General features: G+C 41.0%; 2 protein-coding genes across 2 annotated transcripts; one reads left to right on the top strand and one right to left on the bottom strand.

The window, feature by feature from the left end:
• Positions 1–4246: 4246 nt before the first annotated feature.
• On the top strand, positions 4247–7924 carry trim69 (tripartite motif containing 69). The gene is made up of 6 exons (XM_079256644.1): positions 4247–4921; positions 5229–5324; positions 5419–5652; positions 6294–6316; positions 6416–6531; positions 6633–7924. The coding sequence occupies exons 1-6, from the start codon at positions 4286–4288 to the stop codon at positions 7175–7177; spliced, it is 1650 nt and encodes a 549-aa protein (XP_079112770.1). The 5' UTR covers positions 4247–4285; the 3' UTR covers positions 7178–7924.
• Positions 7925–11396: 3472 nt separating this feature from the next.
• On the bottom strand, positions 11397–23457 carry LOC306768110 (bone morphogenetic protein 1-like; the record flags this gene model as incomplete). Its single annotated transcript, XM_079256342.1, has 20 exons — positions 23322–23457; positions 20382–20483; positions 20125–20268; positions 19755–19872; positions 17941–18119; positions 17745–17883; positions 16665–16789; positions 16185–16300; positions 15832–15934; positions 15640–15756; positions 14783–14928; positions 14318–14513; positions 14081–14206; positions 13406–13569; positions 13139–13319; positions 12851–12976; positions 12370–12497; positions 12075–12288; positions 11640–11890; positions 11397–11546 (listed from the first exon to the last, which is right to left on the bottom strand). The coding sequence occupies exons 1-20, from the start codon at positions 23452–23454 to the stop codon at positions 11397–11399; spliced, it is 2958 nt and encodes a 985-aa protein (XP_079112468.1). The 5' UTR covers positions 23455–23457.
• Between the last annotated feature and the right edge of the window lie 239 nt (positions 23458–23696).

Raw genomic sequence — 23696 nt, 5'->3', positions numbered from 1 at the left:
ATGTATTCATTTCATTCATTCATTTTATTTTTTCACTGTGGTTGGTTTGTGACCAGGATCTGTTGTCATGTTTTCTAAAATGTAGGAGTGTTTTCAACAACACATTCCCCAGCTGTAACACACTGTTGCGTTGTCAAAAGCCTTTAGAACAACTTTCCATTCACCAGGTGCCCCTGAGGCATCAATCTCCAACACACAGCCGTTATCTTTTCTACACCTGTGAAGGTCTTCACCATTCATGAACGACAAAAGAAAACTACTCTGAGTCACTCCCCAGAAAACAAAATGTTGAAAAAGAGGCTGCATGTGGCCTCAGCAGAGTGACAACTCATCCTGCAGCATTCTTTCATTTTGACTTTGAAATGTTTTAAAAAGACATCCTAGTCCAGGCACACACTCACACTGTGGTCCATCTGCACTTTCACATTCGGCTGATAGGTAAATGAATATGAGCGCAGGAAATGTTCCTAAATATGCACAGACATTACATCTTTGGAAGTTAAAATGCTTTTCGTTTGAGTCTGTGAAAGTCGTGAGGTTAAAAGAGACTTTATTGCAGGAATGTCTGCTTCTGCAACAGGACAAGAATAAAGGAGGGGTGAAGATGAACATGAGGGGCAACCAGGAAGGTTTTGGATGATGCATAGGAGGAATTTCATTTTGTTTCTTATCATGATGGACTACATTTTTATTTATGGTAATATCTTTACAACCACACTATGCAAGAACAATCCGGATACATTGTGCTTTTCATGTGTGTCTTTGTGCTTCCTATCCTCCTCAGTTTGTCTCATTCCTGCAGACACTGAAGATATTTTTAGCCTCAAGTTTCACACAACCTTTCAGTTTCCTTGGTGCTTTACACATAAGCTGTGGGTTTAATTGAAGGTGTGTGCTCAGCACAGATGTCCTCAGCGAGGGTATGTGTGGGTGTCCGTAAAGAGGGTTTTCTTTTATTTTCTCTCTTTTCTCATAAATATTGCATTTTTTTTCAGAATTTGCCACAAACACTCACATGCATGACTGCACACACACATATTCACACTTGTCAAGGCTGCGCCACAAATATCCACAGCTATCTATTTGTGTACAACAAAAGGTATAAATGGTTTAAGTATTATAACTATAATTACCATAAAATCGAGTATACATAATAACCATATGTTAATGTTTGACATTAACTGTGTTCATGTTTAGTGTTCTGCGATGGACTGGTGAGCTGTCCAGGGTGTCCTGCGCCTTTCGCCCTAAAGACTGCTGGGATAGGCTCCAGCTTCCTCACAACCCTTCTTTGGACGAAGCGGTTAGGATAATGAATGAATGAATGAATTAATGTTTAGTGCAGGTGAGGCTACACAGACTAGAGGCAAAGGGAGAAATCCAGTTTCTTTAGGTTTACATCGTGGGATTTTACTCAAATGTTTTGTGCAATATAACTAAAGAAGAAAAGAATATCTCAGTATCAGCTTGGAGTCTTTTGTCCATTGAGCCATTTATGGATCAGGAAATGTTTCCTTGAATTCTTGAGTGTATTTATCCGTACTATCCTCTTCTTAATCCCTGAAGTCCCATACTTCCTGTTTGTTTCTTCACTGCTGCCATTATTTTAGTCTCCAGAGCTCTGACAAAAAAATTTGGGGAAAAAACCCCCAAACTGCTCTGTTTCTGTGTATGGAGTTTTTATTTACTCCATAAACATATGGGAAAAAAAAACCTTTGTAGCTTTATATTAACTTTCCTTTTAAAGACAGCGAAATGTAGCAGAGAATACCTTCTTCATTTTCCTTTGCTGCACCCACTAAAATCTTTAATGGATGGGGCTGACAAGAGTCATAACGTCAAGGCATTTTAATGATTTAATTAACTCAACAATCCTAATCCTTCCCCTGTGTTCATGACGTTACACAGCACTGAGCAGCTCTGAGCTTCATGGTCATCATATTAGGACCAGTTGAAGGTTGGAGGTTAATTAGACTGTGTGCCACCATTTACGTCCGTGTCTCTACAGTATTAGTGCACGTGGAAGACGGCAGATAAAAGTTTCATATCTAACTGGCTGTCTTCTCTTTCCACTCATTGCACATCATAACTAATGCAACACACTATATGGGACCAGATTTTTGCAGGCTTGCTGCTATCAGTGTTATTGCAGGGAAACATTTTAAAAATACTTTTTGTTTGTGTGTTTGAAGCAAATGTGGTCTTAAGACACAAAACACAAGAAGACTTGATGAAACACAACTAAATATGGAAAAAATATATAACAGGAATTGAACACAAAGTAGGAAGTTAAAACACACAACATATTAACTAGTTGATATATATTGTTTAATCTTGTGATATCTTGTTAATCTAGTTGCATTACTGAGTTTTCTGCAAGATTTCGGAATCCTTCGTTTATTATACTATCTTCCTTTATACAGTGGTCAGACCCTTTTTCTCCTTTACTTTTTTAAAAAAAGATGCTTTATTTCATTTTCAGGGACACCAACATTTATGCTTCACTACAGAGGCAGCCTCGCTTTGCTGGAAAACAGCAAGATAAAGTGTATAAACTGCATACGAAGGGAACAGAGTCAGCTGTGTTTATTGGGCCCACATGGCTGGTTAGGTTGTTTACTAACTGATCTTTCAGCACGAACGATCTCTGAATTTAAAGCACATTTTTGAGACATTAGTCGTACCACAAAGCAGAAGTAAAACGATGCGACTGAGACTTGATATTCTTAATTTAACGCATGTTTATCTGGGTTTTCTAAGCCCCTGACCCTGGTACTTTTTTCTCTATTATTTGGGTGGCAGTGCAGCTAAATATAAAATCAGTTTTTCTTTTTTTTGAACATATGTTTAGTTAAATGTGTATTATTTTACATATTATAGTAGTTTATATATAAATTCTGTTTTGTAAATGTATTACTACTACTGTAATACATTTACGCAGCGTCCACTCGCACACTGACGAAATCTAAATTTTGGGGAATTATTGCTCCACATTTTTCCTCAAGTCAGAGGAATGAGAGAACAATTGTGATTTTACTTCCCTGGTGATGGATTCGGTGTTAAAGGATTAATATTACCAAACTGATATCTCCGAAAATAAATATGTTTTTGTTGTTGTAGCTATTGTGTGTTTTAATCAAATAAATAGCAGATATTTAAGAATTGTGCAAATGCTTTATTCACAAAGGGCCAAGCTGTAAACTTAAATTTATTCAATTCATCCAAATGCAATATGATAAAAATTCATGCTTAGTTTGCAGTTTGAACAGCAGATGTCACTACTGTTCAAAACAACACCCTATGAAAGCAATAAAATAAACAAATGCTTCTTAATGTGTTAGTCATTGATGGATTCATCATCTAACAAAGATGGTATTTTATAAGATTAAGTCTGATTAAATGACCTGCTGACCCCATCCTACTGTCTACAGCCTCAGTTCCTCATCAGCAAGAGGAAACTACATCGAAACATTATACACAAGAGGATTAATTAAACACCTTGAGCTGAATTTGAAGGATGATGTAATTGTGTTTTTTTTTTCAGGATCTTTGACTGTGATCATGTAAACACTAAGCACCTATGTTTAGTTTTCTGAGTGACTAACTAGTTGGGAGTTCTTACAGTACACGTCTTAGTTTAATCTTGTATGCAACTAATCACATGTTATTTACAGTATAGATGCAATCAGTTCTCCACCAGTGCTTTATAATCTACGGTACAGATGTTTCCGAAGAAGGACAGTTACCTCACTGGAAAAAGGGAGCTGACAGGATGCCTACAGGTCAAGTCCATGTTGGGGCATTCTTCCTGAAATACGCCTTCTCGTATTGTCTAAATACATTTAATGATCTTGTTTATGCTTAGTGGCCGCTGGGTGAACAGTGCTGTAACTACACACAGATGTGCAGCTCCTACTGTCTGCAGTGAAATAAACTCCCTCACAAAGTCATGCAAAATGATAGATTTACATTTTTCTGTGCTTATACAGCAGATTAAGTTTATTGAAGCAAGACTTTCTAACTACACAAATCAAACCTGCCAAGAAAAAAATATTCAGGGTCCGCCTCAGTTTCCTGACTATGTGACGTCTAAAGGGAAAAGAGGGGGGCCACTGACATCCCCACGCTATCTGATGTGGAGGCTGAGGCTACTTCTGCGCCACCCCCATCATTTCCCCACAGTCAACAGGAAGACTGGAGGCCAAAGAGATTGGCCACACTCTGCATGAGAGGAAGGACGTCCAGCTGTAAAGTCAGAACAAAGAGCAACAACAAAGGCGAAGGCATGAGCAAGAGTCAGAAAGAAGTGAAGAAAATCCAGTCAGTTTATCTACAGAACTTGGAGAGGTTAAACCAAGGAATTAAACAAGACAAAAAGAGTTGGAAACCCAAAGAAGGAGACTTTGCTGTGCAAACAGCAATGGAAAAGCTGCGGCAGCCTCCCATAGCTGGACAAGTTGCCAAAAGCTCAGCACACAGAATCAGCAGAGATCTGACCTGCTCCATCTGCTTGGATCTGTTTAAGCAGCCTGTGTCGTTGCCCTGTGATCACACTTTTTGCCAAGGTTGCATTGAAGGCTACTGGACGGGACCCCGAGGTCCTGGGCAGGGAGGCACGGGCTCTTGCCCTCAGTGCAGGAAGGTGTATCCAGGACAGAGTTACAGGCCCAACCGCATTGTTGCCAACATTGTGGAGAGTTACTGTCAGGGTCTGGAGGAGAGTGGGACCGGAGCTTGCCTCCCAGATGCTGGTGTGACAGAGAGGGTTCCCGCACCGGTCCCCCAGTGCAGCAGACACAGAGAGGAGCTGAAGCTATACTGTGAAGAGGACCAGGAGCTGGTCTGTCTGGTGTGTGGAGTATCCCAAGAACACAGAAATCACACACTGGTGTGTGTTCAGGAGGCCGAACAAAAATACAGAGTGAGTTCTGCTTTAATCAAGTGTCAGCAAGAAGTTTTATAGTTACCGTTTATGTGTTGATCAAGTTGCATGTAACTAAACTTGTGCATTATTATACACAATCGATTATTTTGGTGTGAAGGTAAAAAATCTGCAGAATGAGTTCTGAACTGAAGGTGGCAACTCTACGAGTGGCTGAACCCAAGAAAAGGATTTTCTCCCCTGAACATTGTTTCTGTACTAAACCGTTAATCTTTCACCACACCAACAGATGCCTCATTGTATTTGATGCGAGTCGTTGTGTAGTAATGTGTTTCTGTGCTGACAGGCATCTCTAAACAGCTCAATGGATTCCTTAAAAGCTGAACTCAATACTGCTCTGCAGTGTGACAGGGAAGCCGAGGAAGAGGTTAAAAAGCTTAAGGTGAGATGAAAAAAATCTTAAAGTTTTCCATTTAATGTTGAAACTAAACACAAGGAGAGACCGGCCTCATGTTCATCATCTCCAACCCACTCAGGAGCACACTGCTGATCTGAAGCAGCGCATTGAGGCCCAGTTCAGCGACCTGCACCAGTTCTTGTATCAGGAGGAGAAGCTGCTGCAGGTGAAGCTGAAGACAGAGGAGCGGAGAGAGCTGATCCGCCTGGATGAGCACAAGGCCCTGCTGTGTGTGGAGATCTCCCGTCTGCAGAGGGCCGTCCATGAGATAGAGGACAAACTGAGAGAGCAGGACTCGTTTACTCTGCTCCGGGTGAGTTCAGCTGGCATGAAGCTCATATACGACACAATACAGCTCATCTGGAAGTTATTAACAGCATGATGAGTCAGCTATGAGGATGACTGAGCAATAAACGCTGAGCTTTGGAATTTAAAAGTATTTGTTTCTAAAAACTGCAACCATCACTTTGAGAACAAAGGAAGTAAAAAGTAGAATTTAGGTGAAAATATATAGTTTTTCCGCTTGTTATGCAGAAGTGCATGTCCTTGCCAGTGTGATCAACAAGCTCTTGCCTTCAGTTTCCTCTTCAGTTATTCTTTGAGGGCGCAAACATTGTAGTTTCAGCAGGAATATATATTTAAAAAAAATATTGGCAACATCATCACAGTTAACAAAGGACTTTTCCTCGTGGTGAGCTCAGACAGGATGCAGGCCTGTAATCGCACTCGCTCATCTGAAGAATAAGGAGTTTAGCTCAGGCACAGGGCCATTCTCCCTCTCTGGCTATGGCTGCGGGACTTTCCCCCAGCCACATGCAGATCCCACAGGGTGGGATAGCATGAGCTCAGACGTTGATGTAATGTGGAAAAACATTTCTCCTCTTTAAGATACAGCCAAACTAATTACAGTCTTTGTGTCTCTTTTCCTGTGTTTACTCCACTGTCTCATTTTAGAGCATCAAAGTTCTGCTCCAGAGGTGAGCTAGAGAAAATTCTTCAGTTTATCCTTGAAAGTCTTTGTTTTTGTTCTTTTAATGTTCTCTTAACATTCTGTTGACCTTTTCTTTTGTTGGCAGGCCGTCTCTCAAGTTTGAGAAACCTGCTTTTACACCACCCAGTCTGTGTGAGGGTCGTTTTGCAGGACCCCTACAGTACAGAGTGTGGAAATCCATGAAGGGAAGCATTTATCCAGGTAATACTCCAACACGTTGGCTTCTGAAATGCTTAACTGCGCAGACATAAACTTTTATGAGGTAACATATATACAATATCAAAGAGTTTCTCTCTTTTTAGTTCCAGCTGCCATCACATTTAACTCCAGCACAGCAAATCCTTGGCTCAGCCTCACATCCTCCCTCACCTGTGTTCGCTACCAGACCTTCAACCACACTGTGCAGGACAACCCCAACAGGTTCAACGCGGCCCTGTCGCTGCTTGGAAGCCAGGGCTTTACTCATGGTCGCCACTACTGGGAGATTGAAGTCTATAGCAGCACAGTCTGGACTGTGGGGGTGGCTCGCGAGTCAGTGCCCAGAAAGGGAGTCATCAAAGCCCTCCCAGCAAATGGCTTCTGGACGCTCTCCCTCTCCTATGGGATTCAGTACATGGCTGGTACATCCCCTCCAACTGTCCTGTCCCTAGAAGAGCCACTGGCCAGAATAGGTGTTTATCTGGACTACAAGAGGGGTCTGGTGTCCTTTTACAATGCAGAGAGCATGACACACCTGTATACCTTCAGGGAAACGTTCAGAGAGACTCTGTACCCTTACTTTAACCTGGGTTTCTTGGATAAAGTGCATGAAAATGAGCCTCTAAAAGTCTTCTTACCAAAGATCTGAACATTTAAAAAAGAGTGGACGAAGGGGAAAAATAAAATAAATGAAAAAACTGATACAGATAATTTGCAGAATGTGTATAGCAAACGTATGAACCACAAGTAACACATCTCTGAGTTTGTAGGTTGTATCTTCTACATATTTCACGTGAGAAATATGTGCGTCAGTGAGAGCCATAACACAGAGACTGTGAGGAGATTAAAAGCTCATTTTGTCCTTTATGAGTTAATAGTTTAATGCTGTAGTCTCGTATTTATGGTTCACATTATACTTTTTATGTTACATAACACATTTTTCTTTTGATATCATCCATTGCTTTTCAACAACTTATTGTCACCTTGTGTCTAAAATGCTCAGGTTCAGTTCCTCTTTCTTGAAAACACTTTTCCAAAAACATCAAATCTGCTCTAATTGTCAGCTGGATGGTGAAAATGGCAGAATGTCAGGCATCTGCTTAATCTTTCTTTTGGACATAGCAAACTATTTACCTGGGAATCAATATGTAAAAGTGCTTCAGAGGGGTGTAAATAAGTAAAGAAAGAAAAGTCTGAACAAGCAAGGCCTCTCAGTGGGCAGCAGAACCATCTTTGGTGTGATGTATGAGAGGTAACTGACATGTACATAATGTTTTTGTTTTTTATGTGGTGTAATATTCCAATAATGTGATCCAGCTAAAGGAACATATGTATTTACTTGTTATCATTTGCCTGTAAAAGGCAGTCAGGTTAAATGATTTTTCTGTGAACACACACTGCAATAAACTTTAATATGTTTGGACAATGATGGTTGAACTGACAGCATTTTAACTCATTAAAATCATTTTATGATTCAAATATATTTGATGGGTACCGACGGGCTAAGCGGCATGCGGCTTCGGCCGTTGCCGAGGCAAAAACTCGGGCATGGGAGGAGTTCGGCGAGGCCATGGAGAAAGACTTCCGGACGGCTTCGAGGAGATTCTGGTCCACCATCCGGCGGCTCAGGGGGGGGAAGCAGTGCTCCATCAATACTGTGTACAGTGGAGATGGGGAGCTGCTGACCTCAACTCGGGACGTTGTGGGTCGGTGGAGGGAATACTTCGAAGACCTCCTCAATCCTACCAACACGGCTTCCCATGAGGGAGCAGAGCTGGTGGACTCAGGGGTGGACTCTCCTATCTCTGGGGCTGAAGTCGCTGAGGTGGTCAAAAAGCTCCTTGGCGGCAAGGCCCCGGGGGTGGATGAGATCCGCCCGGAGTTCCTTAAGGCTCTGGATGCTGTGGGGCTGTCCTGGCTGACACGCCTCTGCAGCATCGCGTGGACATCGGGGGCAGTACCGCTGGATTGGCAGACTGGGGTAGTGGTCCCCCTTTTTAAGAAGGGGGACCGGAGGGTGTGTTCCAATTACAGGGGAATCACACTCCTCAGCCTCCCTGGTAAGGTCTATTCAGGGGTCCTGGAGAGGAGGGTCCGCCGGATAGTCGAATCCCGGATTGAGGAGGAGCAGTGTGGTTTTCGTCCTGGTCGCGGAACAGTGGACCAGCTCTATACCCTCTCTGGGGTCCTGGAGGGGGCATGGGAGTTTGCCCAACCAGTCTACATGTGCTTTGTGGACCTGGAGAAGGCATTCGACCGTGTCCCCCGGGGGCTCCTGTGGGGGGTACTCCGGGAGTATGGGGTACCGGACCCCCTTGTACGAGCTGTCCGGTCCCTGTACGACAGGTGTCAGAGCTTGGTCCGCATTGCCGGTAGTAAGTCGGATTCGTTTCCGGTGAGGGTTGGACTCCGCCAAGGCTGCCCTTTATCACCGATTCTGTTCATAACTTATATGGACAGAATTTCTAGGCGCAGCCGAGGGGTTGAGGGGATCCGACTTGGTGGCCTCAGGATTGGGTCCCTGCTTTTTGTGGATGACGTGGTCCTGTTGGCTTCGTCTGGTCGTGATCTCCAGCTCTCGCTTGAGCGATTCGCGGCCGAGTGTGAAGCGGCTGGGATGAGAATCAGCACCTCAAAATCTGAGACCATGGTCCTCAGCCGGAATAGGGTGGATTGCCCTCTCCGGGTCGGGAGTCAGGTCCTGCCTCAAGTGGAGGAGTTTAAATATCTCGGGGTCTTGTTCACGAGTGAGGGAAGGATGGAGCGTGAGATCGACAGACGGATCGGTGCGGCGTCTGCAGTAATGCGGGCTCTGCGCCGGTCTGTCGTGGTGAAGAAGGAGCTGAGCCAGAAGGCGAAGCTCTCGATTTATCAGTCGATCTACGTTCCTACCCTCACCTATGGTCATGAGCTGTGGGTCGTGACCGAAAGAACGAGATCTCGTATACAGGCGGCTGAAATGAGTTTCCTCCGCAGGGTGGCCGGGCTCTCCCTTAGAGATAGGGTGAGGAGCTCAGTCATCCGGGAGGGGCTCAGAGTAGAGCCGCTGCTCCTTCGCATCGAGAGGAACCAGTTGAGGTGGCTCGGGCATCTGGTCAGGATGCCTCCTGGACGCCTCCCTGGTGAGGTGTTCCAGGCACGTCCCTCGGGGAGGAGACCCCGGGGAAGACCCAGGACACGCTGGAGGGATTACATCTCTCGGCTGGCCTGGGAACGCCTCGGGATCCCCCCCGCAGAGTTGGCAAATGTGGCTGGGGAGAGGGAAGTCTGGGCTTCCCTGCTTAGGCTGCTGCCCCCGCGACCCGACCCCGGATAAGCGGCAGAAGATGGATGGATGGATGGATGGATTCAAATATTTTTTGTTTACATTGAATATCATACTAAATAAAAATATGTGCAAAAGGTTCAAAGTAATATTTTTCTTTTTTTTAAATTGTTTTCTTTTTAAACATTTCTCCCACTATGGTGATATACTTTTACAATATACAATATATATATATATATATATATATATATATATATATATATATATATATATATATATATATATATATGTATACAGTCTATGATGAGGACCGAGCTATGTGTGATCTTTATGTGATGAGGAGGGAGAGGTGGGAAAGTAGGGAGAGAGGGGGCTTCATAGCTGCTGCTAATAGAAAAGAGAAAACTACACATTATTTTATTGTTACTCACCAAGAGTCCCTGATACCACCAGAAAAACACGCTAGACTTGTTGATGCTCGTTTTGTCTTTAAATACAATCACTGAAAGGTCTGAAACAGCTAGCACTAATGCGGCTAAGTTAGTAGCAGAAGTTGTGTGCGCATCAGCGTAATCGGTGTACCAGGAAATTATGCACTGACAAACGTTCCACGATTAATTGTGGTAATTTTTTTTTTTAACGCGTTCATGTTTCTGTAATTACATATATATTAGTTGAACCAAAGCCAAATAAAACAGGAATGAGGATTGTTAATTACAAACATTTTTTAAATTAACCAAATTATTACGTTGGTGTGTTGTTGTGTTAGGTTTACAGGCCCAACCACAAGTCTCTTCTGGAAATTTGCTTATATAGAAGGTGACACATGAAGTTAGCTGTTTGAAAAAGAAGTTGTCACTATTGTGAAGTATGTAGTATTGCGAGAAGGCATGGACAAGGAGACTGAAAACTCTGTTTCCCGATTTTTGATTTTTGACAAAGTAATCATTTTGTGTTAAAGATGTATGATGTTATGGTCATTTTCCTTTAAATGCTTATAGTATCATTCAAGCCCTTATGGGTTGGACACTTGTGTGACACTTTAACAAAATTATTCATTCATTCATATACTTGAAGTTGTGGCAAATGCAGGGTAAATAATGGAGGAGCAAATAACCCCTCTGTTTCAGATACTGTCATGGATGGTTATTTTGGAATTTAATCTTATTTAGAGTGATTATAATTCAAGGAACAATAAACAGTTAAATAAGTTGTCCATATTTATGTATTTCTCAGTCAATATATTAGATCAAACTGCATCACATTAAATTATCTAGACAGGTCCACCATAGGTCTCAGATGGTAAAAAAAAAATTACACAGACTAAAACTCACAGCAAACTATATTTCAATATATACATTTTATATCGTAACACAGTGCTTTCATGTAACAAGCTCAGTACAAGTAGTGTCTCATTCTGCTTTCTTAACTACTTACCCTATACAGCTACATAATGACAAGAAGTACAGATATGTTTTCTATGTTTCACTCAGTCTAACAAATATAAATCTAAAGAATGTGGGCTGGTGTTTGTGGTATCAACCCAGGCATTTACTCCTCGCCTGAGTGAGGGCGTAGCCAACCAAATGTTAGAGCTAAAGTCTCAGTTTAGGCTTACAGAGTCGCTTGTGTGTAAAGTGTCCTGGAATTTTGTGCTTGTGTAGCGTGCATGAAAACCCTTTTTACTAATGCTATCGTCTGAGTGAAATTTTAAAACAATGGCGTCTCCAGCTGAGTAGACCTCTTCTGGAGCCTAAGGGGAAAGAGAGAGACACACAGAAGAGCAGCTGAAATATCATTTTAAACTGTGTTAACTACATAATATCCACAATATTATCCATCCTACCCCAGATCCACAATATCGTCCCAGCCTTGGAGACTTGATGTCAGCACCATCATATAGCTCCACATAATCATACGCGCAATCTGTCTCCTCCTCAATCTCAAAAACTTGGAAGATCATCTCCACTCCATAACCCTTCTCAGCGGTGACCACCCACAGACAGTCAGAGCCTCCAGGATAGTTGTTATCTCCAAACTGTGCATGAGAGTACAGATCTTTTGTCTTGACCTCAGCTTTCACGCTTCCTCCACATTCTGGGAATTTGTAACCACAAAATTAGAGGGTCAAAAAAATGGAGATTTATAAGAACAACAAAAAAACTAACTTGCTCTTTATGTGTTAGCTCTTAAGGAGATTCTCTTCTCTACAATATATTATTTTTGCTTCTTTATGACCCCCTTAGGAGTAAGCAAGTAGCCTTATGGGTTCTTTGCCAACCTGCTCTGTATGATGCTTTAAACCCTCTCTTCTGCACTGAGTTGTCAGAGAAAAATCGCAGGAACAATCTGTCTCCACTGGAGATGACTGGAGATGGTTTTTTGGTGCCACAAAAGCGCCCTAGAGTCGGAGCACGAACATCTCTCCCGTCGAAGATCTCCAGATGGTCGTAAGCACACTCCAGATGAGCCTCCATGTCAACCTCGTTGAAGACCTGCAAGGCATTTACAGTAATGTTACACATAAATATTGGGAGAAAAGTCAATTTCATATTTGACTTCGAGTTATGACATACAAGTTTAATCCGATGGCCTGGGGTTGTGGACAGAGACCAAGTGCAGGCCTTCTTACTGGGATATTTGTCAGGCCAGTTGGGGCTGCTGATTGTGCCGGACACACTGTTTACAACATGATCGCAGCCAGCTGAAAGAAAACAAAACAGCATATCAGGGGGAAGAAGAAGAGTTTCACACCATAACATTTCCCCCCTCAGCCTTAATTCTGAAATGCTGTCTGAGAAATTGTCTTGTAAAAAGCACATCTATTAAAAATGGAGACAATCAAGCTTTCCACATCACTAATTACCTTTACGCAGAGGTTATCTTTAGATGGTAAAAAGGCTTTCTTATGTACGTACAGACAGCATGAAGCTCTAAAGGGGTCTGCTCTGGGACCATTTCCCATTTTCAACATCGTTATCAGCAAATTTGAATTAAAAACGGTTAGCTGACCCTTTAAACCCCGCTGGTGAGGGACCAGTGGCAGAGATACTGTACCTTCCTTGCAGTCATGTTTATTATCATGAAGCATGAAACCGCTGCGGCACTGGCAACTGTAGCTCCCGAAGGTGTTTACACATTCATGCTGGCAGCCTCCATTAGCTTTGGAGCACTCGTCTATGTCTGTTGAGGTGTTCAAAGATGTAACAATATGTGACAACATGCTATAGAAAACTTGCACGACATTCATGTTAATTAAGTGTAAATATAAATAAAGATATTATGAAGAGTTTGAGACAATCTTCATACTGTTCTTTTAATGTGCTCAATAATTCGGGTTCTCACCAGAGAAGAAATGAGCCTTGAAGCCTTTCTTGGATACAGTATTGTCTGACTTGAACTCTATCCTCATGGAGTTGTGAAGAGAGGTGATGACATTGGGTTTCTCTGCTCCACAGAACTTCCCATGAAGCTTTGAGTCTGAGCTCAACCCACTGCGCACTTCCACATGGTCATACTTGCACACCTGACACGAAAGATAGAAACATTCCCTAAAAGTAAGGGAAAAAAAATTGAAATTCGGTTCACAAACAAACCACTAAAAAAACCTACGTCGTTGCCTTCAGTTTCAAACCCATCAAACACCAAAGTGATGCGATACTGAATGGGAGCCACCAGTTGCCACACACAGTTTTTGTTGTGTGGGTATTCTTTAGGCCAGCCAGGAGTGGTGAGGGAGCCATTCAGACTGGTGATGAAACCGCCACAGGCAGCTGCTGGTGGGAGGTAAAAAATAATGATTTCAGTGGGAAAAACTACACTTTACTGAATTCTTTGAACAAATATGCAAACATATACAACATATGATTTGAAAAATATCCATACAATGTGACTTACAGAGTAATGTCAGGTAATAAACATGCTGTGACATGAAATTATGGGTAGCCAGCAACATCTTCTATTAAACAGTTTGGATGAATCAAGGTATTGCCTTTAAATTGCAAAGATGTTGTAGAAGGTGAGCACTGCCATCTTGTGGCAATAAAAGAGTTTCCCAGTAATCCGAAATTTCATAAAGAAAATGTAGTTTTTCATCTTGGATTCATTTGACAAAGAATGCCTTAAATATAAGAAGCAGAACCATGATGACCTAAACTCTGTCCTACAGAGAAAAAATGGACATTGCATGCATTATATGGTGTTGTGAGAAGGCAGGCTTTACCTCAAATTCTAAAGCAGTGGTAAAAAAAAATTAATAACATTAATGTGGCCAGGCTCTACACTCACCCTCACAGCTGCGTCTGTCAGCTGCCAGCTCATATCCAGGGTCACAGGCACATCTGTAGCTTCCCAGTGTGTTCAGACAGCGTTGCTTGCAGAGCCCATTGTCAGGTGTTGCACATTCGTCAATTTCTACCCAAAGAAAAATATCAATTGATAGTTTACAGTTTCAAATAAACTATGAGCAAAAACACTCCCAAAACTTCTCACTGCTGCCGTTTGTTACTGAAAGTGTTTTCAGACCTTTAAAAAAGCTGACTGCAAATCCAGCTTTGTTCACTGATCCATCAGATACAAACTTGAGCCAGAGCAGGTTGGAGCTGCTTTTGATATCATCAGGTTTGTCATAACCACAGAATCGGCCGAGCAGGGGGCTGCTGTCTGAACTCCCATCTCTCACTTCCACATAGTCGTAGGCACAGTTATCGTGTCTCTCAATCTGCGGTCACACCGAGGGAATTCTGATTACTTACAGAAAGGAAGTAGGCAGATGATGCAACGGTATCCAGACTGTTAAGGCCTCATTTGGTCTCACAAATTTTAAGTTTTATTTTTGCTGCTTTATTAAATGACACATTAGAATACAGATACAGTGACAACCGGTACATTTTTAAGCTGAATACGTAATTAAGTTTAAACCTGAAAAATTAATTTTGCCCTGTTTGAAGCAGCTATTCAAGATTGTTTTGTAATATTTATCGAATTTACCTCAAAAGACTGAAAAGTGAGGCCAACAGCAAACCCTTCTGCTACTGTGATCTTCCACACACACATTTTGTTGGACTGGTAGTCATCAGGATAATTGGGGGACTGGATCTGGCCGTTGTCCCGCTTCACCTCTCCCCCACAAATGGCTGTATGAGAGGTGAGAAGTGAGATTAATGGCTGCTTCATCCATTCACAATCTTTTCAGTCATTACCACTCCCTTTTTACAACTAAATTATGCTGTTTTAAAAGCAAGGATTTTAAAATCAAACATAATCCACCTCTTATCAAGGATAACTTCTGGGAGATAAAGGAATGCAGCAACTACTTTACTGTATTTTTAGCTTCATAGTAAGCCAAATGTTTATAATGGAGGAAACTGCAGACAGGTCAGTGTCATGTTATCCTAACATGTTTAGCATTGACCATATGAAGTAAGCAAGGTATTTTCTGAAGAAGTTCTCTGGATAGCAGCATGTTTGAAACCTGTTTATAAATCAGCACTGGTGTCTTTACAGAGAAGCAAGTCACAATATAATGCACTCCTGGATCATCATGAATGCTGGCTTTATGAAATACGCCATAACAAAGATTCCTTTGGATGATTTGATCTTTTTCTTTTGTAAAATAGATGAGAACTACCAAATGTCTGACAGATTCACAGGCAGAGAGATGCCATTTTTATTATTCTATTACAAACCTGTAATCCTGAAATGCCAATCCATTTTCATTTAAAGTAGTGGACAAACACATGTGCAGTGAAGTATTGCAATACTGTGGAACAGTTATAAAGTACACTGGCAAGTAAGGATGACACACCAAACATGAAGTGCGCATGAAATTCATCATGTTGTCGTACCTTCATAAACAGCTGAAAAGCCTTTTCCCACCCAACTGCTGCTGCTTCTGAATTCAACCCACAGTCGGCTGTCCGTAGAGATAACTGCATCTGGAAGTGTGTCTCCGCAAAAACGGCCTGCCAAAGCACATCAGAAGTTAACAGCAAGTACTTGACTGTGCAATGAGGATATGATGCAGGTATAAAAGAGACCTCTCAGAGGAGCTTTTTGCCAGAACCCATCTCGCACCTCCACATGGTCGTACCAGCACAAATGGCTCCTGAAGAGGTCCATGGTGGTAAAATTAAGGACAATCTGAAACAGTGCACATGAGGAAACTACCAAGATTATCAATATGTCCACAACGATAGCATTTAAAAGACACAGTAAAGTATTTAGCTAAATTCTGGACTTAATTCAAGAAGTTTTACGTCTTTGTCCATGTAGGCAATTTACCGCATTTTTTTAATGACAGAAAATAAACACGAGAGGATGCTGACTTTCATTATATAGCTAACTATCTGGTTTAATACTTGTGGAGTTAATGCCTTCAGGTATTTGACACCTTTTCTCCAGGAGTGACAGAAATCTTCCAAACACAGTGAGCGTATGCCGAGTATCCATTCGGAAAACCAGGAGAAGAGAAGTTTCCAGAACTCTCCTGTAGGCTGTCCCCACACCCTGTCACACCACATCAATCACATCAAAACATCAGCAGGGATGAACATAGACTGACAATTATGAAAAAAAGCTCTTTTCAGTAGTTTTTGAGAATGTGTTTTATGTATTGTCAGACATTCAATGTATTTTACTAAAATTAAAATATTTCTAATAAACCTGGAAAATGCTAAAAGTCACAAAGGTCAAGGTTTAAGTTACTTTTAATTTCATTTTCAACTAACAAACACAACTGAAACCTAATTAGACAAAATAAAATCAACAGAAGTCAATAAAATCCAGTAATGAAAGGGAACAGAAAGAAAAATATTATATATGCCCATTTATTAAAAAAAGGAGAAACTTTCTTGCATGAAATGTGTCTTACTTGCACATTTGTAGAGTTTGCGGGCTTGAGCAATATCCCCTTTGCTTAGCCGTGTCCTCTGTCCAATAGATGGCCTGACTCCATTGACATCATAACGGGGCAGGATTGTGTCTAAGAAGATGCCTCTGTATCAGATAAAGCTCAGATGTCAGGAGTTCATTCTTAAACACTATTAAAGTCTGTGGACATCAAGCATGAAACCCATGCCCAAGAATATAACTTCAATAGCTTTAAACACCACATGAACATAAGCTTAGACATAAAAAAAAAAAAGGCAGAGAAGGTGATTAGAGTGATAGTTTGTGTTTTTCCAGATCTGCCTCCTGTTTAACACCTTTGATAATTTATTGATTGTGATCAACTTTCACTGGGTTTGTGGCTCCCACTCTCACACAGTTCCCATGGTGATGAACCAATGAATGACTGGCATGTGCAAACAGAGCACTCTGAATGGGGCCTTTCGCCAGTGCCAGCGGGCTCAGTGGAGCCCGCTCCTGAATGCCAGAGAAAAAGGCCACTCCAGCCCAAATTGTTTAACAAAGCCTAAACTGCCAGGCCTTTATTTAGCTTGGCTCAGCTCCATGACCCAGACGTGTGAAGCGGTTATGGGGGTTAAAAAAAAAAAAAAGCACAGAAAAAAGCGTAGCGTTAACAACATGCAGGAGGCAGAAATAATAATAAAGAGACGCTAGAGTGACACCATTTCTGTAACAATAAAAGAGCATGTTTTTGCAGATTTCCAGAGGAGCAATGAGGCAAAACAGGACAAACACCAGCTCAGATTATTTTTTTTATGGATGCAGCAGAACTTGAAACTTATTTTAAGGCTAGTCTAAAAAAATAACGGCTATGTAAAAACTTTCATTCCTGACAAAGGATGTCAGAAACAAGGCAGCTAGACTTAGCCTAAAGGTGGGATAGTAAATTGCTATTTACATATAAAACATCCCAGTGGAGGATGGGATGCCATAGTAAGACAAGAGCTAAAAACAAAGTTCATAACAACAGTGAAAATAGCTTGGAGTTACATCAACAATGAGGATACAAGTTATGAAGCACAACATAGCAATGAATGCCAACCTGGAAAATGTGTTTCTTGCATAATGCATGATGCTGCCAAAGTCATACACTTCTCCCAATGAGTCCACCTCACCCAGTTCCATCTTCAGGAAGTTATACTCCTGTCCTTTTGGTTCACAAACAATGAGTAGAAAAGCATCTGGACCATCAGTGAGCACAGGCATACACTGACAAAGACACATTGCAGTAACATTACCTGGTTGGATGTTGTCTCTGACAATGCTTACATGCTCATCCCGGTCTGGTCGTGTGTGTTCATGCCAGAAGCCGATTACATGCCCAAGTTCATGAACCACAATGCCAAACTTATCACAGTTTTTTCCAATAGAGATGGCCTGGGGGCCACCGCCTCGCCTTCCCACATAGGAGCAACACCTACAAATTAGCAACATAAATACAAAACCATCATGAAGCCGCAGCTCTCTGTTGTTTGAGTAATAAATTATATATTTGTTTTCTGCATGCTTTGAACTAAGCAAGTCATCTACAGCTTCAGTCTGCTGCAGGGGTGCCCAGCTCTGGTCCTCGAGGGTCACAATCCTGCAGGTTTTCCATGTATCCCTGTTCCAACACACCTGACTCAAACTAATCCTTTACTGGGCAGAACTTCATTGTTGGATCACTTTAATGGAAGCCGGATTTGTTGCAATGGGGATACATCGAAAACGTGTAGGACAGCGGCCTCGAGGACCGACTTTGGACATCCGTGGTAATAATAGATGTGACCTTTTTCCATGTTGACAGTCCATTTGTAGATTCTTGAAGCTCTTTTAAGTTTTACAATTCATTAGAACACATGAAGTACACAAAGTTTGCATAATTTCTTGCAAAATTTTTGACATTATCATTGTTACACAGTTGGTATCTACACATCCTGCAGATAAACGCCACTTTAACCAAGATCTAATGTCTGTCTGGCCTCCTGTTTACCTATTTAGTTCACTTTCTGCTCACCACCCTAATGTGGGGAACATCTGGTTCATTATGGAGACTAATAAGACAGATGTAAGTAAAGTTTAATGTTTGGACTGCGTTTCTAGACCTATGCAGTTTCAGATAATTTCTATATCATCTGTACACTCATTGTTGAGTATACAAAATGGTTTTGCATCATAATGAAGGAAATTCAAGCCACTATTATTTTACAATACTGCTTCAGTTCCTTGAAGTTTGGAGGTACTTTATGTTCATGTAGGCTATAGCTCTCTTAAGGTCCAACAACTGCATTTTAGTCATGTTAAACTTTGAGTGTTTTTGCAGCTCCTCAATAATTTTCATTTTTTGATCATTCTGCCATAGATTTGCTGGTGTGCTTGCGAATGTTGTTCTATTGCATAACCTGGTCAGGGCCAAGCTTTGACTGTCAGACAGATGGCATCTTATTCAGCCCTAAAATTCTTTGGCATACAGAAATGTGCATGACTCAATTATTGCAAGGTGTGCAGGTCCCCATAGCTGCAAACAAGCCCATGTCATCACTTATCCACCGCTTGACATCTGCTGGGAGATTTTTTTGCTGATATCCTGCGTTTAATTTTCACTCAGTGTTGTACTGTGCATTATAGCCAAATATCTCCAGCTTGGTCTCCTTCACCCAAAGAACATGGTTTCAGAAGTCATGCAGTTCGTTCAGATCTGATTTTGCAAAGCTAAGCCATACCAGTGTTTTGTCAGATCAAGCTGTACTTGTTGAGTCTGTAGCTTAAAAGATTTTCTCTGGTCATTGTACAGTCTGAACTTAGGTGAATGTACACTTGGTGAGATTTGCAACTCTCTTATATGTTGTCAAATTGTAATTAATTTTTGTCACTATAGAATTTGTTTGCTAATTATGTCACATCTCTTTTCAGATTGATGGGCAGCAACAAGTGTTTACCTAAGATCACTGCCAATGGTCTTTCCTTCTTAATATGTCATATTCTCTGACCTATAACTTCTGAATTGCAGTTCTGTTTAAAAAATTATGAACATTTAAACTTTGTGAAAAGTATTAAAATGCTTTAAACTCACCCACATGGCCTGTAGGTGAAAACAATGTAACTTTCTTCAGTTGTTCTCTCTATAAATGTCACACAAGTGTATTTCTCCCAGTGACGCATCGCTTGACGGAAAATGGCCCGTTGACTGCCTGAAAAGAAGCTCTGAATTAGAAATTTGATAGTTTTAGGGCAGAGATGTCCAGAGCTGGTCCTGCAGGTTTTCCATGAATTCCTGCTCCACAACCTTGGCTTTCATTAAATGGATCCAACACGACGTTCTGCCCGATGGCTGATCAATCTGAGTCAGGTGTCATGGAAAACCTGCAGGATTCTGCACCCCTGTTTTGGTGTCCAACCTGGGGTGTTGCAAAAACAGATGGAATGTTGCTTTCAAAACTCACCACTGAAATTCCCACTGATTACATACGGGATTATGCCATCTGGCCACACTCGCTCAGGCCTGGAGGTCGCTGCTCTTCTCTGGCGGTGCAGACGCTGTTTGTATGTAGCTCTCTTGATGTTTTGATTAGAAAATGAAATATTATCTGTTCAAGAAAGGAGATAATTAATTTATTATCATTTAAGCCCTGATAATAACTCATATTGTAAGAAATACTGTTTTCATAGATAAGTGTGGTTCATGTTCTTGCTTTGAAACCTGAGTTCGTGTTATCACTGTTTTGTGCTTCATTATTGCTTTTGGCTTCATGGAATATGCGAAGGTCATCTTCATCCAGTGCAATGTCTCCCAGAAAGGCAACTGTGCAGACAGTTGAACACAGATTGATAAACACAGATATTGATAAATATAAAAATCTGTGACAAATAAACTAAACTTTTGAAAGGAAATGTATAAATTGCATGCTGCTGTGTCCTACATAAGTAGGATGTTTGGGGGCTGGCTACAGTATTGATCACGCTTTTCTTGTGTAATTTTGTTTGGTTTATTTTATTTAATTTTTTTATCTTTTAGAAAGAGATTATTATGTATAAAACATGCAAAAAAAATATAAATCAAATGAGAAGATAATTTTTAAAACGCAAAGAAATCCCATTTGACCTCCCACATTAGCATTTTTTCTACATGGCAGAAATGTTTAGGAAAACTCATTTTTTCCAGCTCGCAGTTGAAAGACAGAATTATGAATGATGAGGAAACACTGGGACCTCTGTGGGAATTTTGTTACCTGAGAAAAGCCTTTAGTATAATTCTGAAATGTTAATTATTTTCAGTTTTTAATTTGGGTTAGACCTCTTTGGACAGATGATTAATAAAGCTTTCTAACGGCGTATGATATAACAAAAGCAGTGTAGTTGTCAGGGTTTTGTTTATGGTTTGTGTATTTGCTCCTGAGGTAATTCGTTTTTCCTTTTTTTCCCCTCTTTGTTTTAGGCTGTGCAGCAGCCCTGGGCTTGTAAGCACACCTGCATCTCATCATCGCTCCCTCCAGTACTTAAGGAGGGCTGCCTCTCTCAGTCTTTGCCAGATGGTCGTCAGTGGTGCACAGCTCTTGGGTGTGTGTGGCTGCCCAGGACTGCTGCCTGCAGTGCTCCTGAGTTAGACTTTATTGTTTTTCCCTAGTGTTTTTGTGAAGTTGCTCATGTTTTTTATTTTTTGAGCAATTAAAAGAATTATTGCCCCCTGTAAACCTTCTGTGGTTGTGTCTCTGTCTGGCATTTTTGGGTCTGGTTCCGGCAAACATGACAGTAGTAAAGAAAAGAAATAATCAGGCGAACATAAAATGTCTTGTTTTCAAACAATGTATATGTCGCTTAATTTTCACACACATCTTAGATCATTTATTTGTATTCAAATATTTGGCAGTTTTATTGGTTTAGATCAAGGATCCCCAACCCTGGTCCTCCAGTATCAGTGTCCTGCAGGTTTTCCAAGTGTTCCTCCTGGAACACACCTGACTCAGACAAGCTCTGCATATGTCTGCAAAACACACATTGATTTGAATCAGGTGTGGTGCAGCGGGGACATTTGGAAAACCTGCAGGACACCAGTACTCAACGATCTGGATTGGGGATCCCTGGTTTAGAAAATGTAGAAAAAAAAAACATTTTAAAACATATGTTCAGATTTAAAATGATAATTTGGACATTTTTTAGTGGATACACAATAGTCAAGTTTCCTTTTTCCATTAAGCCCCCAGCCTAACTGTCATCCTGTACAAGCAGATCTGCTCACTGGAGTCCCTCCCTTCAAATACCTTCTTCAGGTGTGTGACGTAACAACCTTTAAAAGTACAAATGAGAGGATGCCGCAGACCGTGGGTCTGCCTTTGAAGTAAACTCACTCATGCAAAGGGTGACTGTGAATGACTGTTACTCCTGCAGTGTGTACTCCGTGCCCTGCGGGCAGAGGGATTTTACCGGCGTCCAGCTGAGGACTGTGCTGGCACGGCCTCAGTGACCTCTAGTCTCCAGGCAACTGCCTTGGAGTGCAGGAGTGGTGTGTTTTGAAAGTTCCTGAAGTCACAAGTGTAAAAGGAAACCCAAACCTGCTGGAGGCCCCCTTGATTACCCAAGTAAACTGTTTGCAATGTTAGATTTAAAAAAAACAAACAAACAAAAAAAACATTTAGTTTTGTTACAAAGGCTGAATTAATCTAACAATGCGTATACTGCTGCATGCCAGCACAATGAGTCGTAATTTTCACCAGTATCCTCTGAATTGCTTCTTGCCATCAAAATGTTTGTTTCAGCAAATAATCAACTACAATAACAAAAACCAAACAGTTTCTCTTCACACTATAAATATGCTTTTCACACATCCATGAACCCTTACATGGAAAACAGTAGCAAATGTAAATATTGATAATTTTAAGTTAATATACTATGCATACATGATAGAATCCATTGGATCTTGCTCTATGTTTATGCTATATATAAGAAACAAACATTGCAGATTTGAACAAAGATGTATGTGGGAAACATGCATGGCCAGCTAAACTTAACAGTCTCAGTAAATTATCTCAATCTCAATTTAAAAGTAAAAAAAAGAAAAATATCAGCATGCCACTTGTTGCATAGTAATGCGATTTACAATAACACAATATCATGCATAAAAAAAGACCACTTATTCACTATATCTGCCTGTTTTAAGTTTTCAAACATTAAGAGCACTAGCTACTACTGTTTTTAGCTTCTCATCATGGCATACGGGGTGCCCTGAAGTGCATTAAATAAAAAGTGGATCTGCTTTACAACAGTTTTACCTATGTTTATGGTGTATGTCTGACAGTAAACATTCAGGGTCCTCAGATTTCTACAGCTGCTTCATTTTCTTCTTTCTTTAAGCTACTTGTGCTTTGTCTCATTATTTTCAACTTTTATTTATATTTTCTCTATATTTTTGGAGGCCAGCATAGCATTGTTTACTAGGCTGTCTTTGAGTGTTACATAGTTACTTGCATGCAAAATTGACTTTGTACTGTAAGCATATATGCAGCCCTCAACTTTTCTCTGCTTCATTAGAGTTGCAATTAATTTTACATGTTTCTTTTCACCAGTTAATGATTGGGGTTAATTGGACCAAAACACATCAATCGTTCACCATCAGCAGATTCATAGAAGCTAAAACGCACAGTACCAGCTTTACAGGGATCCTTGTAACCGATTGCATCCTCGAGGTGAGAAAAAGAAGTGTTTACGAGCTCCCAGTCGGCAGTCAGAGAAACGCTCAGACCACACAGCAAGAACCAAAGCGCTGGAGCGACGTCCATAACTTCTGATCAAATATCTAGAAGAGCAGGCTGATGAGCCCTGGTTATTATCGGAAGAACAGCAAGGTAAAAAAAATAAAAAATAAATAAATAATAATAATAATAAAAATAAAAAAGGAAAAAAGAAAGAAAGAAAAAAGAAATACAAACGAAAAGGGAAAGAAAAGAATTCCTAAAAGCAGCGGTGTGATTTGTATATACACAATATGTCCATGCTGATGCTGCTGCTGCGATTCGCTCAC

The sequence above is a fragment of the Telmatherina bonti genome (genome assembly GCF_933228915.1).
Source record: "Telmatherina bonti genome assembly, chromosome: 17".
Classification (NCBI taxonomy): Eukaryota; Metazoa; Chordata; class Actinopteri; order Atheriniformes; family Telmatherinidae; genus Telmatherina; species Telmatherina bonti.
This window is presented reverse-complemented; position numbering and strand designations above follow the sequence as displayed.

Coding starts and splice junctions, on each gene's coding strand:
- trim69 (XM_079256644.1), top strand. CDS start 4,286: ATGAGCAAGAGTCAGAAAGAAGTGAAGAAAATCCAGTCAGTTTATCTA. Junction 4,922..5,228: donor AGGCCGAACAAAAATACAGA/GTGAGTTCTGCT, acceptor CTGTGCTGACAG/GCATCTCTAAACAGCTCAAT. Junction 5,325..5,418: donor AAGAGGTTAAAAAGCTTAAG/GTGAGATGAAAA, acceptor CAACCCACTCAG/GAGCACACTGCTGATCTGAA.